At 37.2% G+C, this 20983-nt stretch overlaps 1 protein-coding gene across 4 annotated transcripts in view; it reads left to right on the forward strand.

Moving 5' to 3' along the window:
* TRPC6 (transient receptor potential cation channel subfamily C member 6) overlaps positions 1 to 20983 on the forward strand; it is a 101293-nt gene that overhangs the window by 57851 nt on the left and 22459 nt on the right. For 3 of the 4 annotated variants that reach the window (XM_066989849.1, XM_048078213.2, XM_048078216.2), the window contains 5 exons: positions 606 to 1380; positions 9049 to 9234; positions 10894 to 11058; positions 15784 to 15997; positions 17921 to 18148. In XM_066989849.1, coding sequence (XP_066845950.1) covers positions 694 to 1380; positions 9049 to 9234; positions 10894 to 11058; positions 15784 to 15997; positions 17921 to 18148 — 1480 coding nt within the window. In that variant the 5' untranslated portion in view covers positions 606 to 693. The remainder of the gene's footprint in view (positions 1 to 605; positions 1381 to 9048; positions 9235 to 10893; positions 11059 to 15783; positions 15998 to 17920; positions 18149 to 20983) is intronic. The other variant, XM_048078214.2, reaches the window with a different exon arrangement.

Here is a 20983-nt window from a genome sequence, read left to right on the forward strand (position 1 = left end):
TTGAAGCAATTCACAAACCTAGCTGAATGCTTTCTGCTGAAAATACTCTTCTAGCCAAAAAGTGAAATCTTAGCATGTACAAATGTTATTATAATGCTATCTTCTTTTCTAGATTGAAATAAGAAGCGCTCTTTTCATAAAGTGACTATGCATATTGAAGGGAAGCGTGGGATATGAGACAATGCCGAGAAGATAAGTTTGTGTAGATAGAAAAGTACGAGAGAAACAGAGGATGGTTTCTGTGTAAACCTGGAAAAGAACCTTGCCTTTAAAACTGTTACTCTACCTGTGTAATATAAAGCACAATCCAACTTCACTGAAGGTTATGCAACAGATGTGGAGGAAGAAATAAAAAAAGAAATGTGCTCTTAAATGACGATTGACTAGGGCTTTCTCTTCTTGTTGAAAGAAAGTGTAGCTCACTATGGATTCCAGATCTGTGTAGTGACAGTGGTTACAAATGCACCAAAGTCAGGATTTCTGGTCTTCATACTACATAAAAATATGCTGCAGATAAATGATGAAAAATGTTTTTATTAAATATTATTTAAAATGGACATGCCCTTGCATACAGCAGAATTAATATTTTCTTTATTTCCACCCAGCAGAGGCAATGAGAATAGACTAGCGCTACGACGACAAACCATTCTCCGGGAGAAGGGGAGGAGGCAGGCCAGTCGAGGGCCAGCGTATATGTTTAATGACCGCTCAACTAGTCTTTCTCTTGAGGAGGAACGCTTTTTGGATGCAGCAGAATATGGAAATATCCCGGTGATTCGCAAAATGCTGGAAGAATGCCCCTCACTCAATGTGAATTGTGTGGACTATATGGGGCAGAATGCCTTGCAGCTAGCAGTTGCCAATGAGCACCTGGAGATCACAGAACTTCTACTGAAGAAGGAGAACCTGTCTCGGGTTGGGGATGCCTTGCTTTTGGCTATTAGCAAAGGTTACGTTCGGATAGTAGAAGCCATCCTAAACCATCCCGCATTTGCCGAAGGCAAGAGGCTTGCATTAAGTCCAAGCCAGTCGGAGCTCCAGCACGATGACTTCTATGCATACGATGAAGATGGAACACGTTTTTCCCATGATGTTACACCAATCATCCTGGCTGCTCACTGCCATGAATATGAGATCGTCCACACTCTTTTGAGAAAAGGGGCTCGGATCGATAGGCCACATGACTATTTCTGTAAGTGCAGTGAATGCAATCAGAAACAAAAGCATGACTCTTTCAGCCATTCTCGGTCCAGAATCAATGCCTACAAAGGTCTGGCCAGCCCTGCTTATCTGTCTTTATCCAGTGAAGACCCTGTAATGACTGCCTTAGAGCTCAGTAATGAACTGGCTGTGCTTGCCAATATTGAAAAAGAGTTTAAGGTGAGTAGAGTGATACCTATTCTGACAGACACAGAATTATGAAGTTCAGCCGAAGGATTTTCTCCTGTTCCTTGAACAGGAAGACATTGGCATCTTCATTAATCAGAACAATAACATGAGGAAATGTGTAATCGTTTCATGAATGGAACATTTAAATTTCTGGGAACTTCTTTTTGCTCTATGCTGATTGTAATTCATGCTGTGTATGTAGAAGGAGTCAGTGTCACATCCTATCAGGCAGTATAGTAAAGGAGACTAGTAAAGGAACTCAGTGAAGTTAAAGGCTTTTTAAGTGTTATACAGAATTTGTAATGTTACACAAATGCATAATTTTGAAAAATAACCAGCAGACCCAGAGATACAATGCCCATTAGATCCTTCGAGCATGAGTGTTCCTTTTTTTTGTGTGTGTGTGTGTGTGATACACTGGTGCACAGCCTACAAAAATATGTACAACGGTTTATTTCTATTATTTAAGACAGTAAGAATCACAGTTTTTTGCTTTCAGTAACCGCCACATGGGCCTTGTTCGAACATAAGGATTGTTAATTTTGACTTACTGTTGTGGTTTAACCCCTTTGGTTAATTAACTAACTAAGAACCAGCTAAGAACCCACAGGCTCTCTCTTACTGCCCCACCAGTCAGATGGGGAGAGAATTGAAAAAGGTAGAAGCGTGATAACTTGTGCATTGAGATAAAGACAGTTGCATAAAACAGAAAGAAAAATAAAACAAAGCAAAGCAAAGAAACAGCAAGTGATGCACAGCACGATTTCTCACCACCAGCTGACTGATGCCCAGCCTGTCCCAGAACAATGGCAGCTTCCCCGGCCAACTATCCCCAGCTGTTATTGCTAAACATAACATCATATGGTATGGGACATCCCTTTGGCCAGTGTGGGTCAGCTCTTGGCTGTGTCCCCTCCCAGTTCCCTGTGCACCCCCAGGTACCTCGCTGGCAGGGCAGTACCAGGAACTGAACAGTCCTTGGTCTGTGTGAGCACTGCTCTGCAGCAACTAAAATATCAGTGTGTTATCACCAATATTTTCCTCCAAAACCTGAACACACAGCATCATACAAGCCTCTACCAAAAAAAAAAACAAAAAAAAAAAAAACTCAATCCCAGCCCAAACCAGGACACTTAGATTAACTAACATCATTTGGACTGGGACCCTGTTGAAAGAAGGTGCTAATATATGATATAACTGTGACACGGCAAGATATCTAGACTTCTCTACCAGGAGATCAAACCCTCTCCAAAGCATTAAGAGAATCATTTCCAACATTGTGTTAGGAAGAGTGTGAAGTTGCCACGATCAATATTTAATGTTAATCTTTTAAACACAGCTTCACAGCTTTTAAGCACAGTTCTCAAGGCCATGAACCTGTATTGGCTCAGCTAACCTGAGCTGGGATGCTGCAAATCTGAATTAGTTGCTCCTAACTCATGCTTGCAGTGTATCTTCGTGGCACCAATCCATATATAGGAAGCTGAAATCTTTAAGAGGGAAAAAAAGGAGGTGGAATGTGCAAGGGGAGCTAAAAAACAGGAGCTAAACTGCTGGATAGGAACAGGGGTGAATTTTTATTTTATATCAATAAGACCAAAGTCTGGAAAGAACATTTCAGCTTAATAGAGAGGATAAAAGTCTGCCCCATGAAGTCCCTGGTAGAAATCGTTAGGACCTCGGGACTGACGTTTTATCCAGTGCTTGCATGTACAGTTTAGAAAAGAGTATTTAAACCACATACTCTTGTTTCCTTTGCTTTAGCAGCTGCTGAAGATATGAACAAAAGGACCTTGATTAACTTAAAGGGGAGTAAATTTAGAACAGAAGAGAAAAACATTTTTATACACCATAAATGCAGCCTGTTAAGTTCACAGCTATGTTGAGTTCAATGGCATGTCTGATTTGTAGGGACCGTATAGCTCCGTTTACCACAGTTGGAGCGACACAAGTTAAGATTGTTAAATAAAATCATCATCTGGAACTGTCAGCAAGAATTGTTCTTCAAATGTGTGCTGCAGTACAGAACTGACAGGATGAACAGGGGACACAGTATTTGTCCCTGGTGCCACCAGGGCCCGGAAATGCAGCACAGGGTGTGAGAAAAGATGGACTGGTTCAGACAACAAGCTTCTGCAGCCTGTACTGCTGTGCCATGAGGAGGACCTTACTCCGTGTGACATGGCTCAGCCCCGAGTGACCTTTAAAAAAAGTTCCTCTTTTGTTGCTGTTGTCTTCTTTAAAATTAGAGCTCTGCTTACAGGATAATATTGTGTGAAGAATTGCAAATGAGATTTTGAGGTACTGTCACTCAACAGAAGCAGGAGGCTGGACAAGAGGCAGAGCAGCTCCGTATTGCTGAGCATACATCAGCCAAGCTCTGCTGGGGACACATATGGGCTTTAGGATAGGGTGAAAGTGAATAGGAACAGTGAGGAGCAGGTGCACAAGGCAACACAGAAGTTTAAGTCTCTGTTAATTTAAGGTTTAACCAGGAGCAGTCAGCTAGTAACATAAGGTCTTTCAGGAGCATTTTTGTGAAACGCTTTTGTAAGTACTAAAATCATATGGCCATTCTGGATAAATATTGAAGACAGTGGAATATATTTATATGTACACTGATAAGTGTTAACATTTACACTGTACGTAAGTAGTAACATTTACAATATCTAGACAACGTGGGGGCTTGACTGCAAACTAACTGGCTTAGGTTCAATGCAGACAGTACAAAGGTTGTGTTTACAAAGCTGCAGGAAATGGACACTGTCATCTATTCTGAGTCTGGGCTGGTCTGTGAGACTGCCAGCTCATATCACTGCTCATATCACAGCAATTTATCTAAAAAATTGTTACCCTTACTTTCTTCAGGAGTTGGCTACAATTATTTAGATAGACTGTGAATAAAAATGTGGATTTGGTTAAAATGTGTTACACGTTTGTGTAATTAAAGTATATTTTCTATGCATGGATTAGCTGGACATGGTAAATCTTTAGCTCCACCTAGGGTTTACCTGAGCCATTTGAAATATTCAAAAACTTTCCTAAATGAAAATTGAGCTTACTGGCAATGCACTGTTTTAAAATTCACCTATTTTTCAGTGCTGATGGAGTATTATTTGAGATAACACTGACCATGAAACTGTGATTCAGACCCAAATTCAAATCCCATAGTCAGCAGAAAGCACTATTCTCTGGAACAAACTCCTTTCTTTGCTTCAGACATCTGTAGGAATTGTCCTTATACATGTTTTGGAGGATAATTCTTTATTATGGATAAATACAGAAAAAAGTAGAGGATGACTGTCGAAGAAAGAGTAACTGGACTGTTGTGCGTAGTATTTCCGTACCAAGCACACAATTAATTTAGGCTTCCCGAGTAATTTTGAAATCTGCAAGATTTTCTGAAAGCCATTTAATTTAACTTTGTACAACATAGCTAAGTGAGCAGCTTCACAAGGTTTGATAGTATATGAAAACTTCTTATTTGGGGGATTGTGTTCATATTTTCTTTCATCTAAATTCTTTGCCCACCCTAGAGCTAATATCTCTGCTCTGTCCTTAAGTATGTGGATGATATCTGACAAATGTTGTCCTGCAGAGATGTGGCCTGGAGTTTTGAGAGGGACAGCTGTGGCCCAGCGCTGTTCAAAAAGGATAAGATTTGCATTGAATGCAAAGTTCTCTGCAGCTATAATGGCAATACACTGTTTTATTGTATAATGTGATGGAGTGGAAAACCATATTTTTTTCAATAAATGTAGATGCGTTGCTGTTTGGTGTAAATTAATACCCCAATAAAGTCTTCTGAGTTTTCTTTCCTGGTGAGAATCAAAATCCAAACTATCATCTCAAAGCCCGATTTTCTATTTGTTTTCAGTTATACAACCCCTGTTACAGAAATACGGTCCCAAGTCTTGATTGTGGGTATTCTTAGCTCTTTTAGAGAAAAGTTATCATCACCTTTTAGAGTTGAAGACCTGAGACATGGAAGGGGTAAAGGCTACATTTGTAAGGGGGATAATATGTTTGTCTACCTTCTTAGATGCCTAGGCCCAACATTTAGGATGCACTTGTGTTAACAAGGCACTGGTAAATCCTAAATCCACCAGGAACCAGTGACTTTTCACAGGAGGCAGCGTGGAGAGGGCTCCTTTCTTCTGGGAGGAGAGGCTGTGGTGATGCCAACAGTGCTGTCCTGCTCATGGGGTCGGAGGTGAGGTAAATGGCTGGCCCAGGACATGGCTGGCCCAGTGGCCTCTTTGCTCCCTTACCGGGGACACCAGGACAGGCAGCTGGGAAGGACAGGTGACATCTCTCAATGGTATCCACTGCCTCATTCCTCTGCCACCAGGGTCCTGTTCCCCCGATCCCTTCTCCACAGTGCTCACCCCAAACCTTCACCTTCCTTTTGCAGGGTGGGAGCAGCATGGGGTGCTGTTCCCTCAACCTTGGTGTGCCAACATTTGGCAAAGTGGAGATTTTCCTGAACTGCAGAGAAGCCCAGAACCAACTTTGGCACATACATAAAATAACACACCTACCTGCTTACAGAATTAGGGGCTGATTCTTTTGAGCCTCTAAGTGTAAATTAATTGCAAACTGTCTTTTTAAGTCTTGCAGGGCTGCTTTTTTAATTCATTGTTTACAATTTGGAGTTTTAAAAAAAAAAAAACCAACTTGTGGAATTCTCTATGTGCCATTGGCTATTTTAGAAAGTGAGCTAAGCCAAACAAATTACCATTTTCTCTTGGTTCACATTAATGGTAAGAGACAGGAGAACTGGAGGGGAAGAAGTGTCTGTTTATCTGTGACTGAGACAGTGAGACGGTGAGAAGCGTGTATTGCAATTAACCATTTCTGCTGTTACTACGCATTTAAGTGGACTGAGGAAACAAGGGACACAAGGCAGCCCACGCAGCAATCTCTGCAAGTTAGCAGGCCTGATTTCTTAGAGGTGAAGTTCCCTGGCTGGAGCCACCTTCCCTTGTGCTCAGAGACTGACAAATCTTCCTGCAGCAGTTTAAGACATCATCCCTCCTGTCCTCCATAATCTTCCCTAAGAGGAAAAACTCTTCATAAGGGAATACATCTCGAGACAGCAGACTGTGAACTGGAGTAGGGCCGTGTGTTGCCTTTGACTGGCTCTACTGTGTTACAACCCTCTTGTGCCATGGTGGGATGGTGATGGTGGTGTTTCATGGGAGGGGAAGCTGCTTTATTGATTTTGCAAATGAGAAAATAAGCTGATGGAGTTTACTGATGAATTCATGGGGTGCTAAAATATATTATTATACTGTGTGAAGAGCTTATATTGTAATGGGACAGTTTTGCGAAGTATGACTGGGGGTGTCCAGCTGTTTTCATGTGTCCATTTAGTAGACATTTTAGTAGAAGAAAAAAAAATATTTTTAATTAGAGTAAAGAATTTTACTTGGAGAATGGCCAAAGGCATTGGAGTCCACCATGGGGTAATGGTCTCCTCACATACTGTTTTGAAAATCTATATCATATCTCAGTCATCAGAGCTGGCAAGTACAGGTGAAGTATGTGCATGACTGTGCATGTATATGTATTTATCACATACCACAAGATATGCACATACCAGTATATTACAAAGTAGTTACTTATAAAGACTAAATTATTTCATTCATAACTTTATTTTAAAATACTCATTTTTTTCATTTGATGTTCAAGTGTCAGATATCAGCCTAGAACTGTTCATTGTACCTAATTGTAAAAGGGTATATAGGTTGATTTTTATTTTTCCTTTGCCTGGGAATCTCAAAAGGCTGCTTTTCCTCCAACTCTGAGAATATTTCAGTATTAAAATGATTGAATAGTAAGTCTTATCTTAGCCACCAGTACAAAAATGAAAGCCAAAGAGAAGGTGATATATTACTCTCAAGAAATGTCTTTCTATGTTGCCAAGAAGTTGGGATTTTGGTTAATCTCTATAGTTATTCATTTGAATAGAGGAAAAACAAATAATACAACAGTAAAATATACAACATGTCATGAAAAAGTTAATTGGATTATTTAGTTTCTGTCTTCTCTGCAGAGAAATGCAAAATTCTCTGACAAATCTGAGCTATCTTGCTTACATTACATTATTAAACATATAAATCACAAACATTTATGGAGTCCTACAGTGGTGTATGTATGCATCTATGAATGTTTGCATCCATATAAGTGAAGTGAAATGTAAAACTCAGATGCAATCCTTTAATATATCCAAGTAATAAACTCCTGCTATGTTGTTATGGTTAATAAAGAACAAATATATATGAATTACACTCTCAGCAAATAAATTAGGACATTCTGCATACTACAGATAGTGGTTTGTATTCCTGGCTGTGCATTAGTTGGCAGTTAGTATAAGGAAGTATTTCAAAATGGGACTAAACAGAAAGCAAGAATGGTAGAAGAGAGAATGCTATGAAAAACAGACCAGAAGAGGGAGAAATGTTCCACTGTAATAACATTGTTTGTAGAAAGCTACTTTGAACATGAAACTAGAGACTGCATGAGCACTTCTGTATGATTTTTGTTGTTTTTTGTTTCATTCTTTCGTTTGGGAAAAATGTACAGTAGTTACATCTTTTTAAGACTTCCTAAAAATTATTAAAAAATAGTAAATTAAAATTATTTTAAAAAAAATAAAAATTAAAAACATCAGAAAATTGTAACATATGAATGAGAAAATCTCTCAAAAGAACTAAGCAAGGGGTAATAAGTCTATACACATTATTTAGCTTTAGATTTACATCTCTATCTGTATGCATCTATCTACCTATCTACCTAATTTAACTTTTGTGACCCAAACACAGCTGCGAGCAAGTAGTGGTTAATGAATTGTGGGTTACAATGATCTCTTTTCTGTTTTGGCTTACGCCTTTTGGTAACCAGTGACTGAGAAAACTAATAGGTAGTTAAAGCAATAACCAGCTGAACTTGCCATTACAGGGCAACATTTTGGCTGACTCACCAAAGTCTGTTGTCAGATATTTGATCTAGAGAGCGTTGAGTTGAAGTTAGAAATATGGTATCACTGTGCTGTCTGTACCACTGCTGGAAAACAGTGATGAAGACCTGTGTTTGCAAGGTGAAAGAGGTGTTAGAAAATGAGACAGAGTTCAGATAAGATTTAAAAGAATAATTCAAGACTTAAGGAAATTAAATATAATTATGTAATTCTCAAGAAGGTTGGGAAGTGGTTTAGTCTTGCTCTCTATAGGACACTCATCCAATTTTTAATATCTACAGTGTAACTTTCTACATTTGAACTAATTATCTAGATTTCTGTGATAGTGAAAAATCATTTCCTCTGTGCTATTAGTATCTCAACTTGAACTAGTCATTAAAATACGGTATTTCTAAAAGTTTTATTAAACTTTTGATTGGCTATAAAGCAAGTCTTGAGAAGTAACTTAGATGTAAAACTTGATGATCTAAATGACCAAGATGAGATGTATCCTAATCTTTGTGAACATTCAGGGGAAGTAAGTGCTAGATAGAAAAGTGCTGTTAACCTACCACAAGAAAGCATAACAAGATGCAAAAAAAACTATTGATGTTTAACAAATGTATAACTGGAATGCAGAAGTATTTCTCTGTTAGTTCTAAACATCAAGTCACTTTATTTTTTCCTTTCTTTTCCAGAATGATTACAAGAAATTGTCTATGCAATGCAAAGATTTTGTAGTTGGACTCCTTGATTTGTGCAGAAATACAGAAGAAGTGGAAGCTATTTTGAATGGTGATGTAGAGATGAGCCATAATAATGGAGAACATGGTCGCCCCAGCCTTAGCCGCTTAAAACTTGCCATTAAGTATGAAGTAAAAAAAGTAAGCAATTATGTTGATGAAACATAGATGACATCATGACGGCATTAAATTGTGGGAATATTGAATGTTTATGGTATGGTAGCTTCTGACATTTAAATGAACATTTGGGCCCTTCTACCAACAGTATATTACAAACAAAAGAATACTCACCCCAAATAGCTAGCAATATGAACAAGAAGCAGATATGCAGGGTGGATACTGGCCACAGTGAGTATGCAACTTAATTGTTCTAAGAAAATACTAGCTGTATGCAAATTTTTTAGGTATTTACTTGGTTTTAGTTTTAGTGTATTTAAAAAAATAAAAAGGTGGAAGAAATTTGTGCTAATTCTGAAGCCTGGGAAAGTATAAGATTTAATAAAAACCAGAGGATAGCACAGCAGCCTCGTGCTACCACTTTTGGTCAGGCTGTTATGACTTAGAAAGTTGAGAGAACTTAATGAAACTGTGTGTGTCACAGAAAATGTGTATTTTTCTGTATGGATGATTGGAGACACAATCTAGGAGTAAAAGTACTACAGTGGGCTCTAGGCACCAAGCAGTGTTGAAAATATGACTTATAATCACTTCTTTGGCTGACTTTCCATTTCCATTGCCAATTTAAGACTCTGGTCTGCACTTGAAATGTACTCAGTGAATAGGATCAAGCTGAGTTAGTGGCTACACCCAGACCTTTGAATTACCCAGAAGCTTCTTTTGGATAATATAGGTTGATAAGTTCCAGGTGATGTATATATGTGAGCCAGGAGAAATTATTTGATGAGATTTGTGCAAATGAGGGACACAAGGATTTAGTTCAGGAACAGACTTAGAAAGCAGGTTACCCAAAAGTAGGGCTATCTCATCTCAGAGCAGAAAGATCTTTGATAAAATTTCTATATAATGAAACAAATCAGATCAATACAGTGAAAATAATCAATTTCTTATTTTAATGAAAAAAGTAGAAATGGAAACGGAATGCTTAAAAATCCAGTATGGACTGAATATACAGATATAATTGTGCAGGAAGAGCTGCAAATTTTTTATGGAAATGGAGTTCACATCTCTAGGGCAAACCTTAAAAATTGATATGTGAGCAATGTTTACAGTGTTCATGAATGAAAGAAGTCAAACTTTTCAGTTTTGCTGTGTATATCTAAAAGATTCCATAACCAAGTTACAAATAGCCCTTCCTCGATTTCCTGCAGAAGTGGCAGTGGTATTCTTATGTCAGCTGAAAAAGTGATATTTTCCATCGTGGCATGTGAAAGTATGGTGTATTCTTTCTTTCATAACTGAACACTGTATAGCATCGTTTGCAAAACAGAAAGACTTAAAGTTTTGGAATTTCTGAGGTAGCAACATGAAAATTAGAGATGTTGGAAGCAAGTGGAGTTTGCACAGATAGAGTTGATGGATAATTATGCTTAGATGGAAATTAGTTTGTGATGGAACACTGTTTTTAAGTTAATGCATGTATTGTTGCTGATAGCAACAAGCCCATTTCTGGGAGATTATTCTCATCAAAAAACCTTTTTCTTATACCCCTGTTAATGCTCCTTTGAATATTAGCTGAGTTTTTGCTAATCCCACAGTCCTAAGACACTTCACATCTGCTATTTTAATAAAAGGTATTCTAATAATAATATTCTTCTGTTGTGTTTGTTTTCTTTGTTATAGTTTGTAGCACATCCAAACTGCCAACAACAACTTCTCTCAATCTGGTATGAAAATTTATCAGGTTTGCGGCAGCAGACCATGGCAGTGAAGTTTCTAGTTGTTCTCGCCGTTGCAGTAGGACTGCCCTTCCTTTCAATGGCTTACTGGATTGCTCCTTGCAGTAAGGTCAGTTGACAGAATCTTGTACTGGCTGTTTATTAACATTTATAACATCTCCATGTAGATTCCTGGCTGGCAAAGATGAAGCATGGGTATATGTATAAATTACTGATGTGTTCAAATAATGCTTCAGAAATGTGTTATTTTAAAGCTGAGTTAAAATGGAATGGCTACAGTATTACATGTTCTGATAATTGTGACAGGTAACTGTATTGTGTTAAATGCAAAGTATATTAAGTTAAATTACCATAGTTGAACAAGAGTCATCTTGTAGAAACTATAGAAGCAATGAGTCAAACTGTTCTTCATTTAGTTGCTGCATTAGTAGTCAAGTGCTGACTACCAATCCTCATTTTCCATTTTCTCGGAGATAGACTAAGTTCAAGCTATGGGTTGACTCTAATTACCTCGAAGGTAATTTTATTTTTGATGATTGAAAATAAGTAGATAAAGGTCACAAAATCATGAAGCCAGAAATTAGCACAATCATCACTGGTTTCCTAGAAGTCAAGGTGAATTTTGTTGACTTGTCAAGATGGTGCTGAGGCTCATTGTATTCCATGAGATTTTTAAAGCAGCCACACAGCCTCCCCTGCATCCATTTATAACATGATGTTGTTTGGATTTGGGTGCTACCACTTCATCTCTTTGGGTGACACATATACTATGGAAAGCCTTTCCACTGCGGACAGTTTAGTCTCTAATCTCTCCAAACTTTGTGTTGAAACTCTGTTTTAGTTAGTTACCACTATCCATTGCAAATGGACACTGATGGAAGTTTTCCTTTGAGAGCATATTAGAAGGAACAAATGGGATCCTATAAGGATCTTACAGGGCACAGTATAATATTTTGGCAGGCTGAATCCAGTGTACATATGATTCCAGGGAAAGAGGAAGGTTCAGAGAGCATTGAAGTCTTTTTTTTTTTTTTTTTCTTTTATTGTTCTGTGAGAGGGAAAAGGTGGGTCTTTTCTGTTTTGCTGTATTTTTCATTTCTTTCAGTATGAACAATAAAAAATCAGTTATATCATTTTCACTTTTCTATATAGTGACTAGGATTTTTATGAATGTTTTTGTCTGAAAATGCACCCTGAGATTCAACACTTTAGTAATTGTTTTTCAGCTATAGCAGTGACTTGTCTATTTGTCATTTCCCTTTTTCAATGATTTATTGGATCTTAAAGTCATTTTGAACAATCGTACATTCTGGAAAAGCTATTTCAAAGTAGCTTTTTAAAGTCAAGTTTCAAGGGACAACATCCATTAACATTTCACTTCGTCTGTTCCTTTTCAATCATCTCATCCTGTGATCTATATGTTGGATGTTTCATTATATTCTGCAAATGTAAAACTTAATCCATCTTTTTCAACAGCTGCAATTTCTTTTCTTGTACTTCACTCATACTTCAAAATCTGTTTTTTTGTTTGTTTGTTTGTTTGTTTGTTGTTTGTTTTTTGTTTTAAAGACAGTAATGTTTACTGTTTAAGTTCAGGATAGGATTGCTCCAATAAAGAACATTATCTATATCAATGGAGTTCATTCTGTGTATGAACTGATGGAATTTTATAATTCCTTTTTCCTACTGAGATAAATTACCCATACTTTTTCCAGATATGGCACTGTAGGGCACAGTGACAGAAGGAAGAGAAGACAGTATTTATGGTGAAAATAACAGCTGGCATTGAAGTTATTCTGATACGTTTCTTTAAATTCTCATGCCATTCTTGAGAAAGGCAAAAAAAGGCGCAGCCTTATTGTCTTTGTAACAGTTACAACATCTCAGACAGTTACTTGTGCAGCTATACACTTTTCTTTCTAGGAAAAAAATAATTTGAGCTTGACACACATATTGTGAGTTTCACATCTGGAAGAAATTTCAGAGAAAACTGTGGACAGAGTCCTGTTGATTTGGGAGGAATTCACCAGTGTTAGAATTTGAAAGGAGTAACAAATGGCCTCTTAGTGAGAGATCCACTCATCTTAGCTGGTGATCCACTTGGAGGCACTTCAAAAGTTTTGTGAACTATTTGCTCTGGTTTTCTAGCTGGTAGTTTAGTTTAACTACAGACATAATTAACCGAAACCTTCTCAAATACTATTTAATCGCATGACATTTTGAAAGACTAAATATTATTTTCAGTTTTCTAGAAGAATCTTTATAAATTCTGAGCTGTTCAGTTACAATTAATAATAGAATTTATATTAATAATTTTATGAATTTATGCATAATTCAGCCAGACCCTGGCCAAGATGGGGATCTGAATTTGAAATTCAGTCTTCTTTCCCAGTTCCCAGCCCACTGGTGTTGGGATTTCTGAAGAAGTAACTTCATCAGTCCCTATGTGTTTTAGAAGCGTTCTGAGGGCTGTACATATTCTTCTATTTCACTGTGGTGGAAGAAAAGAAATTGCGTGTTATGTCCAGTACATGAGTAGCTTAGAAAATGTTCCCCCTTAAAAGTATATGCATTATCCCTTTTTGTTACCAGGCTTTTTTCCTTTGTGACAGATGTGCTACCCAGAGTCCTATTTTATCTTCTCTGTATCATTGCCATACTCCATAATGTTATGATACAGACTGTTCTTGCAGATTCACATGGAAGGAATAACATGAATCACTGACTCCAGTCCTGAGACACTTCAGGTGACCCTATGTATGGGGTATATACAATATAACTAACCATATCTGGTCCTGGAATCATAGCATCTTAGAATGTGCTGAGCTGGAAGGGACCCATGAGGATCATCAAGTCCAGCTCCTGGCTTCACACAGGGCAACCTAAACCAAAACCAATATATAAAAGTCTGTCTAAACCATAGTACAAAGGCACTTAAGTTTAAAAAAAAAAAAAAAAAAAAGAGAGCATTTAGAACATCATGTCGTTGGTCTCTGCAATGGGAAGGAATTTATTATGTCAAACTGTTAAGTGAAAGTGTATTAAAGAAGGACTCTAGCTTCTAGAAAAGTCTCAACATCCTGAAAGATCATGCAGTGTTTTACATTTTTCTCTTTCTTGCTCAGAGTCCTATTTTCTGACCTATATCCTCTCCATAAAGACATTCAGGATTTAAAAAGTGCCATTTCAAGATTTTCTTGGATCACTTACGTGTACCAATGTCCTAGTAACTTCCAGCATTTGTGTGATCAGTCACCTGTGGTCAGTTCTGCCTCCAGGGAGTTTTTTACTACATTATTTTGCTATTTTTTCTGTTTTGGAAGGGGTGGGGGTCTAGGAGTTCAGTTTATGATCAGGAGGTATATTAACACTACTTTCCTCAATATTTTTTCTGGCTATGACTCTTTCTGGCATCTGTCTCCTAACCCATCTTCATTTGTGAACACAAGCTTAGTGCATTTAAAAGGACACTATCAAGGTACTTTATCTTCAAAGTCTGCTTTATTCCGTGTTGTTTATGACTGTTCCTTGCTAGACTGAAACAAAATATTTTCCCATGACAAATATCTGCTCTTTTTGTAGTTAACACAAAATAATTGGTTGCTGAAGATTGTCTCATGAGGCTGAAGGAGTATTTTATTCAAAAAAAATAAATTAGTTTATTGAGTGAGAAAAAATGAATGGCATGGGTTTGCAGAATAATGTATAAAGGAGAAAGAAGATCAAATGTTGTGCCTGCTAACCTTGACAGTGTTCCTTTAAGAGTACCTTCTTTTTACATTTGTCTAATTTTCTTAATGTTTTCTGCGCCTGAGACCTTACCATTGCATCCTCTTATTCTTTGTTTCTGTAAAACCTGATTGTAAAGTTGGCAAAAATCTGATTTTGATATTGAAACAAGTGTAGCAAAAATACTTATGGCAATAATTCATCTTTCTGCCATCCCTCCTTTTTTCCAGACCACAAATAGTCATATATTTCACCTGGGATCTGTGACACTTGTTTTCAATTCTTTCCATAAAATTTTTGTCAAGATGCTATAAGAGTGTTTTTCTACAGCTGCCAACTCAGTGAACTAGCTAAGACTTTTGCTATTAATACAGGCACTCTTAAGACATCCCCTGTAGTAAATAACTGCTAAAAGTTCAGCTTTGTGTGAACTTGTATGGAACTTTTAGTTTTTTTAAGTGCTGCGCTAAACTGTTTTGAAGTCATGCTTAGACATCACAAGGTTGAGGATGTTTCCATTAAAGGAGTCAGGAAGGAAATTAAGACACTACACAACTATAAACATACCCTCCTGAGGCCTAACGACATTTTTTTAAAAAGGGAGTAAGCTGGAAAAACTGCAAAATAACTGTGTTAAGTGGAGTATCATGTCAGTCAGGAAACAGAATTCTTTATTCATAATGTGCTCCTGGTGATAATTTAATGCCTTTAGTAAGTATCAAAATCCCATTTTCTTTGCTGCCTCATAAGATCACTGGAATGTAAATTTGAAAAATATTTAACAGCTATAATAAATATTTCTCTTGATTATCTATAATAGACATAAAAATGTCCCAAAAGAATTATAAAATTATTTCTAAAGAGCGAGTTAAAAATACATATATGGTGAAACTGAGAATCAAAATTATCCCTCTGAAAACAGCAAATAAGCAGAAACTTTTAAATGTGATTATCAGTATGGCATCGTAGTACAATTTTTTTTCCAAGTCTTTGTTCCTTTGTGTTATTGAAACATATATTTCTTTGTGTTTCTGTTCTTTTTATACATTCTTATTTTGGAAGAAGGCGATGCAATATCTTTTTTGTTTTATAACATCTGTTGCAGCTGGGGAGGATAATGCGTGGACCATTTATGAAGTTCGTAGCCCATGCAGCTTCTTTCACCATTTTTCTTGGTCTGCTTGTCATGAATGCAGCTGACAGATTTGATGGCACCAAACTCCGACCTAATGAAACAACAGGCAATGTCAAACAGCTATTTAGGATGAAAACATCCTGTTTCTCATGGATGGAGATGCTCATTATTTCTTGGGTAATAGGTAAATATTAGTTTTTGCTTAAAATTGTCTTACTATGATTTCAGTGAAGCTGGACCCAATTTAGTCCTTTGCTATTAAAGTTACATGTAAAAATTGCATCAAAGGGAATTCATTCAACTAGCTGCATTCACACATTGGCCTCGTGTTTCTTACTGGATGTCAGCAGGCCTTCACATGTGCTTCATTACACATATTCAGGTTAATCACAAATATTTGGGTTAAACACAATCACAAATATGCAGGATAAGGACGTTGGTGAAATCTGCATCATCTGAATATGAATGAATGCAAGTTTATGAATGTCAAAGGAAATTGTCTACAATTTTTTTTTTTTTGAGTCAGACGGAGTGTCAGCTCTCAAGGGGAAGGATTTCTACATCATGGGCCAAGGTTTTTGTATCCAGTTGTCTCTTTCTGATAAGATTTTCTTACTTTGCAAGTATTTCTTCAGAATTAATGGTATATAGCTTAATGCATTGTTATTTGACAAAAGAGAAGCAGCATATAGATCCCTCAGTATTCAGCTGTAGATTTTTCCATCCCAGCATAGGGATGAAGTGAATGCTATGAATAGTACTTTGACATGACCCATTCAATGCAGCGACTAAGTATTACTCCACATAAGAACTTGAGCACAGACCCTCAAAAATATCTTATCTCTATGATTCCTATTTGCAAGTCTAATTCCATTTATTTCAGTGAAGTTTAGATTCCCAAATATTTTAAGGACCTGGGTTTTGGTTGTTAGTTACGTCAGTAATATGTGAGTTACATTCAAGCTAAGGAATCTGCTTCCAGCTTATGCATTTAAAAATGTTTGCTTTTATGAGCTATTTGTGAATTGGAGCCATTTGCACATCAGCTGAATCATACAGCTTTAAAAGATATTGACAATTGTTATTTATTCCATCAGATAGCTGTATAAATGAATATAATTGTGTATTGTGGGAATAATGACACTTAGATTTCCAAATATTCTATAAATATGAATGTTTTAATCTGATAATAAGGGACTAAAAATATTTTTCCAATTTAAATGTATAGTTTGCTAATTTAAGCTATTCTTATTTATTTATTCTTATTTATTTCAGCATCATGCAGAAGCAGGTAGTGATTTAAGAAAAATTAATTCAGTGTATACAGATATAGTATTGACTTTAATTACTGTAATTAACATTATAATTGTCCTTATCTGAAAAGTGATGAAAAGATCTTTCAGATGATTCGATAAGTACAAAAAACGGTGACATTACAATTTGTTTTTCTCTTATTAGCTCTCTTAAGAATTTGAGGAACTTAGTTCATGATTAAATAAATTTTATCTTGAAAAGGAAAAGGATTTGCTCAATAAAAAGATGCCATAAATGATACTGTATTCCTAGACCTTATTATTTTTATTTTCTATTTAATAATTAATATTATTGATTAGGAATCAAACAGATACCTTTGCCCTGTTGACAAAGTATTGGGTCTGATTCCTACTTGCATGCTCATTTATCATACAGACTATATACCCAGGGTCCTCTACAAATGGGAAAATGTGACTTCTGCTATGAGTTCTGCTACTGCAATACAATCATGCCAGAGCATTACTCCTCTTTCAGTCTCATTCTGTGTTTATAACAGATGGGAATACTCACTTCCCATTCTTTCTTTGAAATCTTTTGGAGTTGAACAGGCAAAAACAGTATTAAAGATTGTTAAGATTACTCACATGAAGTAGAAGTAGTGGCATATATATTTGTGATATATATATATTAATTAACAGGTTCAAGGATTTTAGTGTGTGTTCAAAGTCCCAAAGACCAAAATGGTTTTGAGTTTGACTGAAACCAAGAGCATATTCTAAACATAACACAGTATCACATAAAATGAATATGAAGCTAAAAGAACATACTGCTTTTTCTGTTTTGTCTTTCACAGGCATGATATGGTCTGAATGTAAAGAAATTTGGTCTCAAGGTCCAAAGGAATACCTTTTTGAATTATGGAATATGCTTGATTTTGGCATGTTAGCAATTTTTGCAGCATCATTCATAGCAAGGTTTATGGCATTTTGGCATGCGTCCAGAGCCCAGAACTTGGTTGATGCAAATATGAAAGACCTGTCAAGTCCAACACTGGAGCCCAACATAAAATACTACACCTTGGGTGAGTTGATTGCACATGGTTAGAATGTATTTCTTGGGCCAAGAGTTGTTTTTCTATGATTAGTACATTAGTTCCACAATGTAATTGTTAAAGAAATTCCCATCCCTGCTTTTCTTTCTCATCTCTACTACTTGTTCACAGTTCCCTTGGCTATGCTCATACATCTCTTTGGGGATTATTCTGGGCATCAGGCACTGAAATCATTTAAGTTCAAAATAGCCCCACTGTCATCACCCCACCCATAAAGATTCTCTTTAATATCTTTATCAGTGATCTGGATGACAGAATTGAGTGCACCCTCAGTAAGTTTGCAGATGACACCAAGCTGAGTGGAAGTGTTGAACTGCTTGAGGGTAGGAAGGGTCTACAGAGGAGATCTGGAGAGGCTGGACTGATAGGCCAAGGCCAGCTCTACAAAGTTCAACAAGGCAAAGTGCCAGGTCCTGCACTTGGGGCACAACAACCACATGCAATACTACAGGCTGGGAGATGAGTGGCTGGAAAGCTGCCCGGTGGAAAGGAACCTGGGGGTATTGGTTAAGAGCCGGCTGAATATGAGCCAGCTGTGTATTCAGGTGGCCAAGAAAGCCAACAGCATCCTGCCTTGTATCAGAAATACAGTGGTCAGCAGGACTAGGGAAGTGATTGTCCCTCTGTACTAGGCCCTGGTGAAGCCACACCTCGAGTACCGTGTTCGGTTTTGGGCCACTCACTACAAGAATGAGCTGGAGGTGCTGGAACATGTCCAGAGAAGGGCAATGAAGCTGGCGAAGGGTCTAGAGAACAAGTCCTATGAGGAGTGGCTGAGGGAATTGGAGTTGTTTAGCCTGGAGAAAAGGAGGCTCAGGGGAGACTTCATCACTCTCTATAACTACCTCAAAAGAGGTTGTAGTGGAGTGGGAGTCTGTCTCCTTGCCCAAGTAACAAGTGATAGCACAAGAGAAAATGGCCTCAAGTTGTGCCAGGGGCGGTTTAGGTTGGATATTAGGAAAAGTTTCTTCACTGAAGGGGTTATGAGGCATTGGAACAGGCTGCCCAGGGAAATAGATGAGTCACCACTGCTGGAGGTATTCAAACGATGTGTAGATGGGATGCTTAGGGAATGGTTTAGTGGTAGGCCAGGCTAATGGTTGGACTTGATCATCTTAGAAGTCTTTTCCAACCTAAGTGATTTGATGATTCTGTGATTCCATGATTATTTTAATCCAGGTCATTTAAACCGTTCAGTCACACAATGCTATCCTGCAAACATTTGCGTTGGCACAACTGAGAATGTGATGTATGGTAACGCAGGGGCAGAACTAAGCATTGAGATGCAGAAACTTCTTAAACCTTCTTTGCCAACATAGCCAACGTGTCTTTCAGCCTAAATCTTTGCTCATAGACTCTATTATATTATTTTAGTACTTCTCAATCCACTTTCTTTATCAGTAAGAGGTAAATATGTTAATAAACTTGCTTGTCATATATGAGAAGTGAGTAGAAGCTATTTCATGTGTATGCATGTACACCGAAGCCTGCTTGGAGAACATCTTTGTATGGTAATACTAGCATGGATAATATTAATAGTTAATATTTAATGTCATAGGTTTTGTCATAGGCTAGCAAATATAATACAGCTCATCTGGAGACCTGAAAGACATCTGACTACTAACCCATACTGAAACATCTGCTGTCTTTGCGTCTAGTTATCCATGAAATCTGAGGTAAAGATAACACAGCTATGTCTGCTTATAGAAAAAAAGGCACAGTATTTTGCCATACAGACATTTTCTCATTTGAATGTAGAGTGTAGTTTTTCAGTAAACAAAAGGATATGCACATATCTACAAGAAAAGCATAGTAGCTAGCAAGACAATGATTGTGCTAACTCAGCCTTGTTATGCCTAAAACCACAGTCATTCATTACAATGTCATGACACATGAATACTGTTATGGGAGTAAATTCCTTGAAGAATAACATTTTCTGACATATGATGAACGTTCTGAGGCATTGTTGCTCAACATCCTGTATATGGATATAATATATAGCTGTTCAAATAACTGACTTGTATTAAATGGTTATTCGTTAGTTAACAGCTCAAAATAATATTTTTACAAAAGGCCAGTGACTGCCTTCATTGCAGTATAAATTATTTGTTTTATTTTCTGGCATTTACAGTCGAATAAACACAGATGACAACACTCCCTTGGGATGCAGGAAAGCCATCCCAGGTTGACCTGTTCTCTTTGCCTGAAGCACTATCATGAATTGAACTTAAGCCTCCCATCTCATGGGAGAATGCCATAACCTCCAGCTAGGAAGCATCCTGAAGAGTATTACTTTAGGTTTCTCCTTCTGACATTTTTCTATAGATTTCTTTGAGTAGAAATTCAAACCTGAATGTTTCCCCTCTTCTGTTGAATATGTTCCCTTTGAAACAGCAATAACTCACTCACTCACTGATTCAAATGACATTCAAGCAATTTATCCAAGTGAATTAGCTTCAAAAGAAGGGATTGGTAGACATAATGATAGAAAAGATGATGGAGATGGGTGTTTGGTATGTACCAGGAAAGAGCCATTACCATTTTACTATGAGAGATGGAGTAAATAGAAAAACCAGAGAAGCATTACTGTTCCCACAGTTCTGGAGTTACAGAGGGCACTTGATTTTAGATGCCCAGGTTGAAACAGTTCATTTTAGATAGCTCAAACGTACCCCATTTCTAATTTAATTTGCCAATTTTTTATCACTTAACACTATAAGCTTAATTTTACTTAAATTCACTTGTGATTCAAGTCCCAGAAATTTGCTTTAGTGATATTGCAGACCATTTTCATTTCTTGCTTTT

The sequence above is a fragment of the Anser cygnoides genome, chromosome 1 (genome assembly GCF_040182565.1).
Source record: "Anser cygnoides isolate HZ-2024a breed goose chromosome 1, Taihu_goose_T2T_genome, whole genome shotgun sequence".
NCBI classification, from domain to species: domain Eukaryota; kingdom Metazoa; phylum Chordata; class Aves; order Anseriformes; family Anatidae; genus Anser; species Anser cygnoides.